The sequence below is a fragment of the Solanum lycopersicum genome, chromosome 9 (genome assembly GCF_036512215.1).
Source record: "Solanum lycopersicum chromosome 9, SLM_r2.1".
Classification (NCBI taxonomy): Eukaryota; Viridiplantae; Streptophyta; class Magnoliopsida; order Solanales; family Solanaceae; genus Solanum; species Solanum lycopersicum.
In genome coordinates, this window is record NC_090808.1 from 66,836,697 (window position 1) to 66,844,658 (window position 7,962).

General features: G+C 34.0%; 1 protein-coding gene across 1 annotated transcript; it reads left to right on the forward strand.

The window, feature by feature from the left end:
- Nucleotides 1–1,943: 1,943 nt before the first annotated feature.
- On the forward strand, nt 1,944–6,109 carry ETR6 (ethylene receptor ETR6). The gene is given in 3 exon segments (NM_001247221.2): nt 1,944–1,971; nt 3,541–5,320; nt 5,432–6,109. Coding segments are annotated over 2 exon segments (2,265 nt in total). The 5' UTR covers nt 1,944–1,971; nt 3,541–3,598; the 3' UTR covers nt 5,975–6,109.
- The last annotated feature ends 1,853 nt before the right edge of the window (nt 6,110–7,962 follow it).

Sequence of the window (7,962 nt, forward strand, 5' to 3'; positions counted from 1 at the left end):
ATTGTAATTTCGGAATGAACAACAACACCTCAAAATTTTCATCAAGAACCTCAATATATTCAATCTCATCGAGGAATTTACAAGTGAAACTCATGATTGACGTGTGAGTGAAAAAACCCAGCACTGTAAAATCTTAGCTACCTCACTAAGATTGAATCCTTGGCAAAAACCCCCTTGAAAATTGCAAGAAATCCTTAAGTGATTGAATATTTTCCTTTTTTCTCTTTTCTTGAACTCCTCTAAAATCCGAAGAGTATTTAGGATTGTGAAAACTGACCCGAATCAATTTAGACCCCTAAAATATTACTAAAAATGTTTAGACCCGAACTTATAGGAGGCATATGAGTTCAGATTTTTGGCTATGAATTCAACCTTGTTTTTTAGGTCTTAAGGTAGCTGATGATTTATATGACGTTTCGGCTTAGCTCATCAACCAAATGAGTATAAGTCAATGTCGGATGTTGATTCGCGCCTTTTGCCAAACCACTTCACCTGACATATGTTGATTTACATCTTTTGTCAAGCTATCTCATGTGCCGGATTTTGATTTGTACCTTTTGTCAATCCACTTCACTTGTCGCATGTTGATTCATAGCTTTTGCAAAGTCATCTCACATGTCGTTTGTTGATTCACGTCTGTCAAGCCATTTTACGTGTTGGATGTTGATTGACGTGTTTTGTCAGCCACAACATCAGAGATCAGTCAAATATTCATGTGTCACGCATTGATGCTTTTTTTTTTGGCAAATCACTATATTTGGAAGTCGGATAATTTTTCTTCTTGGAAAAGAGATTCACGTGTCCAACATTGGTTCGCTTTTTGGGCAAGCCACTATATTTAAGCTCTTAAAAAGTCTTATCGTGATTCACGTGTCATACTCATTTTCTTTCCAAGCCACTATTTGAATATCAAAAATTTAATTATTTTTGTAAAAAAAAAGATTCACGTGTCAGATATTGATTCGCTCTTTGAGCCAAGCCGCTATATTTAATACTCATAACTTTTTTTTAAAAAAAGATTCACGTGTCAAATACTGATACACTTTTTTTGCCAAGCGACTACGTATCAGAGCTAGAAAATATCTTCTTTTTCGAAGATTTTACGTATCGAAAGTTGATTCGATTTCCTTGCTAAAGTTATTATATTTATGAGTAGCACACTTTAATTTTAAGAGAAATTATCAATATTAGCTATTCAGTAGATAGCACTATGAAAGTTATTGAAGTGTGCAATAAATTACATTTTTAGTTAAGGTATCAAATTAAAATAAAAATACAATTTAAGGGACCACATATATGAATTTCAGCCTCTATAAAATGATGAAACTTAGAGGGACCGTTTGGTATGCTTGATAATATGAAGTATTCCATAGTTAAGTTTAAGCTTAGAATTATATTCTATTTGATTAACAAGGTAAATTCATATAGTTAATCAAATACGATATAAATTTAGTTAGACTTAATCTTAAAATATCTCTATCTTATTCCATTTGACTTGTGATTAATTTACACCACTTCTCATGTCTAAAGATTATAATCTTAGCACTATCATTTTGAAATAATTTAATTTGTGTATCAAACTAGAGTATTAAATAGAACTAAGTAGATTAATGATAATTTTCTTAAAATAATAATTTGTAGTTAAAAGATTTGCTTCTAATTAATTTTAAAGTATACTTTATAGGGAGGTTGAAGAGGACATTTAAGAGTAGAATTGTGTCTAAGTTCTCTTCATATAAGGTTTGTAGGACCCACTCAACCCCCACCCCCTACCTCCCCACCCCCCAAACATAGATTTTCCTGTCTTTTCTACCTCTTTTTTTGCTTACATTTTTCTGCTCTCTGTATAAAGTCACTCTCTTTTTCTCTCTATGAAACAACACTGCTTCAACAGTTCTACTTTTTCTTCATAAGAGAAATTTCTGTTCTTGAAATTAAAGTTGCATTGGAGCTCAGAAGAGAAAGTAAAAGGTAATAAAATGAAAAGGGTGTTTAATTCTTGAAGAATCAATGAAGTTCTCTTTGTCTTTTCTGTTTTGGGTGTAAAAATCTCATCTTTTTTGCCCTTTTGGGTGTAAAAATCCTATCTTTTTTCTTTTTTTGAGTGTAAAAATCTAATCTTTTTCACTTTTTGAAATGTTTTAGCTTGTATACAAGGAAGGTGGTGTATTGAAATGGGAAAAAAAAATATCAGTTTTTACTTGAAGAAAATTTTTAATTAGTTGATTGAAATCCGGGTTGTAATGTGGTACCCGGATTTTTTATATATTGATCATTGGATCCTTTCATCTTGTTGTAGGTACATTGGGTTTTGTTTTTTTTTTTATTGAGTAGTTAAGTATTTGGAGCTTTTGTTGGAAAAAAATGTTTTTTTGTTCTTTTTTTTTTTTAGTTGTTTTGATAATACGAATGCTGGAAAAGAGGATGACTCAAAAGACCTTTGTAAATGTTTATTTGCCTTTTTTTTTTTTTTTGGTTTATGTTTCTCAGATAATGAAAGATGAGTTTTTTTTTTCTTTCTTCTTTCAGGTAAATTTAGCTCACCGTAACTTCTTTTCTTTATTTAAACTTTTTTTTTCGAGTCGAGTTCTATCAAAAACAATCTTTTTAGTTTTTGAGGTGAGGTAAAGTCTGAATATATTCTATCGATTTCATTTACTATTTGTGAAATTACATTGGTTATGTTCTTGTATATGAGTTTTAGTTCTATTAGTATTTATTTGTTTATGTTAAAGTTTCTTGTTAATGGGGTTTAGCTTTGATTTTTAAGTTTTTTTGGTTTTTCTTTGTTTTGTAGTTAAATTGGTTGAGGTGGACAGTGGATTTCTCAGTCCTCTTGTACTAAGTTATATTTATTAGTGGTTGGTTATATTTAGTCTTGTGGAAGTCAAAATTTTGATATTGAAATAAATAGTTGCCTTTTAAGTTGTGGCCTTGTGGGGCTTAGTTGGTAGATGACACTTTTTAAGCCTCTTCCTTTCCCCAGCTCATACTTGTAGTAGTATTCCTCGGTTTCATTTTATGTGTCACTCAGTTAGTTCGTGAAAAAATGTGTTATTATTTTTGGTACTCATCATTTTGTAACAGTTATCACATTAGTTGGTTATTGTTATTATTCCATTTTCTCTATGTTATTATGCTTTCCCTATTGTTTTCTATGCCCTTTTTTAACTTTTATATTTTTCTTTTAGCTGCTCTGATGTGTGTGTTTTTCGAAAATAATCTTTCTACTTCCTCCTGGTAGGTGTTTCTATGTCCTCTTTACTTTTGTATTGTGTGTGTCTTTTAGAAACAACCTCTCTACCTCCTCGAGGTAAGGGTAAAGTATGTTTACACTCTATCGTCTCGACTACACTAGGTTTGTTTTGTAGGTTCTTCCTTTTGGTTATTAACCAACTTATGTTAATTGCAAGTGGATGTTGGTGCATGCATTTGTGTATTTGTAATATTTTATAATGATGGTAGTGTCCTTTTTTTAATAAATTGTAGATTCTTGTGTATTTGGTCCAGTTACTGAGCATATATGGTTTGATTGATCAGGGTTGTACTTGTACATTAAGCAGCATTGGTGTAAACAAGAGTAGTTCTATTGGATGCAATGATGAAGAAAGTAGTATCATGGTTGTTGTTTTTATCGATCGTTGCTTCCTTATGGGTTGTTGATGGTTATATTGAATGTCCTTGTGATGATAGTGATGCATTTTTTAGCATGGAAACAATGTTATTTGTTCAAAAAGCCGGTGATCTCGGTATAGCAGTGGCCTATTTTTCCATCCCAATCGAGATCATCTACTTCGTTTCCTGTTCTAGTTTTCCGTTCAAATGGGTGCTCTTTCAATTCGGAGCATTCATTGTACTTTGTGGTTTAACACATTTTCTCACCTTCTTGACTCATTTTGGCAAATACACATTTCACCTTATTCTTGCCCTTATTGTTTGCAAACTACTCACTGCATTAGTCTCGATGCTCACCGCTATAACACTTATGAATCTCATCCCTTTGCTGCTTAAAGCCAAGGCAAGGGAGTTTATGCTGAGACGAAAGAATCGTGAGCTTGATCGAGAAGTTGAAAAAATAAAACAACTAGAGGAACTTGGACTGCATGTTAGGATGCTTACCAATGAGATCCGCAAGTCAATTGATCGTCATACAATACTCTACACAACTCTTGTTGGGCTGTCGAAGTTATTGAGTTTGCAGAATTGTGTTATATGGATGCCTAATGAGAACAGAACCGAGATGAAACTGACTCATGATACTACAAGGGAGAATGTTTCCAGTGTGTATAATGTGCCTATCCCGATCAGTGATCGAGAAGTAAAAGAGATCAAGGGGAGTGATGATGTAAAGATACTTGGTGCAGACTCCCGACTTGCTGCTGCAAGCAGTAGAGGGAGTTGTGAGCCAGAATCTGTGGCTGCTATTAGGATTCCAATGCTGACGGTCTCGAATTTCAGAGGTGAAACTCGTGAGATTGTCTCGCAATGTTATGCTATCCTTGTTTTGGTTCAACCTTGTGGACATGGTAGGTTTTGGCTTAACCAGGAAGTTGAGATAGTCAGGGCTGCAGCCGATCAAGTTGCTGTGGCGTTGTCCCATGCTGCAGTGGTTGAAGAATCCGAGTATATCAAAGACAGGTTGACGGAACAGAATCAAGCACTGCAGAAAGCAAGAGAGGAAGCTCTTAGAGCAAGTCAAGCTAGGAGTTCATTTCAGACGGTTATGAGCCATCGATTGAGAAGACCAATGCACTCAATTTTGGGTCTGCTCTCGATGTTGCAGGAACAGAAGTTACGAGATGAACAACAGCTTCTTGTGCATTCTATAATCAAATCCAGCAATGTTGTCTCCACCCTGATGGATGATGTGATAGTTACTTCAACCAAGGAGAACGTAAAATTCCCATTGGAAATGAAGCATTTTCAGCTGCATTCCTTGATACGAGAAGCTGCTTGTACCGCCAAATCTTTGTGTATGTATAAGGGTTACAACATCACCATTGAGGTCGAAAAATCATTTCCTAATAAAGTCATGGGAGACGAAAGAAGATTTTTTCAAGTTTTGCTTCATATAATTGGAAATCTTTTGAATGGCATCCACGGAGGACATCTTACCTTCAAAGTTCTCTCAGCAAGTGAAAACGATGTTAGTTGGAAAACACCGAGATCAAACTCATCCAATGACATTGTCTATATCAAGTTCGAGATTTGCACAAAATTTAATCGATCTCAGTCAGAGATCACCCCTGCTCCTCCAACATACGACACTGAGGAGATTGAGGAGAGTTTAAGCTTTGCTGTTTGCAGGAAGTTGGTTCATGTAAGCTTTTTATTTTCGTGTTTTTTAGTACTTCTTGAATTTTATATCCTTATCTTAGTTAGCTATATCAATTTTATGTCCTTATCTGGTGTGTGAAAAATGTTGAAACAGTTGATGCAAGGAGACATCTTTATAATCCGAAATTTAGCAGATTTTGATCAAGGCATGGCTGTGATTGTCGGATTCCAAAGGCAGCCGTTAATTCCCTTAGGCATGTCCGAATATGTGGAGTCTTCTAATCCCACATATCCACATCCTGTTTTACGTGGTGTGGAGGTTCTGTTAGCTGACTATGATGATTCGAATAGAGCTGTAACAAAGAAGATGCTCGAGAAATTGGGATGCATCGTTACTTTAGTTTCATCTGGATATGAATGCCTCGGTGCTGTTGGCCCCGTTGTGTCCTCGTTACAAATTATACTTTTGGATCTTCATCTGCCTGATTTAGATGGCTTTGAAGTTACCATGAGACTTCGAAAGCATAGAAGACAGACCTGGCCTTTGATCATCGGTTTAGCTGCAATTACTGATGAAGATATCAGAAAATGCCTCAAGATCGGAATGAATGGTATCATCTGTAAACCATTGCTCTTATCAGGACTCGCCGATGAGCTTCAGAAGGTTCTGCTTCATGCAAACAGAGGAATGCCATGACGGTAACGTTTACAATAGACTATAGTAAGTGAGGAAGTCTTTTTAAGGTACAAATATGGTAGATGTAAAAATAGAAAAAATATAAAAAAAAGCTTCAGCTTTACTTATGTTAAGTACACACCTTGACTGTTAAATAGTATATAGATACTTTTATCTTCTTTATGTTCATAGAAAATCTTAGGGGTTTACATCAATTTGCTACTACTAATTGCGGTAAAGTTGTCTCCGTTTGACCTATAAGTCACAGGTTCGAGCTGTGAAAACAGTCACTAATGCTTGCCTAAGGTCTACATCACACTCCTTGGGGTGTGACCTGGCCTTTTCCGAGGTTTGAGCCGTGAAAACAGTTACTAATGCTTGCCTACAGTCTACATCACACACCCCTTAGGGTGCGACTTGGCCTTTCCCGAGGTTCTAGTTTAGTACATCACACCTCTTCCGATGCAACCTGGCCTTTCTCGAGGTTCGAACCGTGAAAACAGTCTTACCTACGATTTACATGGGCCCAATCCGACCTTTCCTGGACCATGTTACGGCGAGATGCTTTGTGCATTGAGCTACGTTTATTTTTGTTTTGTGTGGTTTATTTTGGATAACCTTCTTATTCTGGCTTCATATATTATTTAATTAATGTTCTGCTTGATCCTAGTGATCATATAATATAATATAGATATAGATATATATATCCTACAATATTCTCTGCAATAATAATTGACCATATCCAGATATATTTTCTTCATTCAGACAAACCAAACCAATTTTCAACTCACCTTCACCCATGGCACGTGCATTGCATGTGCTCCCATTCCTAATATGTGTTTACTGAAGTGACTAAACTATTTCGCGATCATTTTATTAAATCGTATATATTTACATTTCTATGTATAAAAGCGGAGACAGATATTGTTTCAAAGAGTTTATCTGATTTTCCTTCGTTAGAAAGTTATGCATAGCATATATATAAAGTTAATTTCCATTTTTTTTAGTTTTGTATATTTAATATGAAGATAATGAATTTAGCTGACCAGACAAAATCGCTCGGAAAAGACATGAGTAGTGGGAAGGGTATGTGGAGAATAAATAGGTCAAAGATGCAATCATATTATACCCTTTCTATTTACATACATTTTTTTTAGGAAAGCGTGCATGAACTTTAGAAGTTACGTACACACACTCTTTCTATAAAAACTTTATAGTATATTTATTTATTCTTCATGTTTCTATCAGTGGCCCATAAATACCAAATGGTCTATTTATTCCTTTTCATTCTTCCACTATATATATAGTTCTTCCTTTTATATATATATGGTGACAAAAAAATGACACTGATTCTTTAAAAGTTTTGAACAAAGAACAAACAAAAAGAAATTAAGAAATTGACCTAATAATAAAAATTGTAGTATCTCATTATATTATTTATGAATGTAAAATGTTTCGTAGGAGGGTTCATCGAAATTAAATATTTCAATTTTCACAAGATAAGAGTACTGAATATATTGTTGTTGTTGAAATGATGAGGGTCACTATAACGTGCTTTCAAAGCAAAGTGAGATAATGTAGGTTACTTCTTTTTGTGGAAATTCATGAAGATAGAAAAATAGACGTCTTTCTTTTGTTATTCCATTTTTCTTGTCTATCTCAATTCTATAATATGAATTACAACATAAATATTAAATAATATTCCCATTATTATATCTTTTTATTCAAGATTGGAATTTTTTTACAACAATTAAAGAATTCTAATTTTTTCACGAGAAGTATAGTTTGGAAAACTATTTGGACATGGAATATGGAATTGTTATAGCTTTTCGGAATTCAAGTTGAACTCCAAAAAATATTTTCTTAATTTTCACTTGAAACACTCACGAAAAATCAATATTCATGTCCAAACACAATTCAAATCTCTAGATCGATATCATTTAAAAAAAAAAATTTACGAATTTTACAATTTTATTTTCAAACGTTTCATTTATAATTGAATCTGCTCA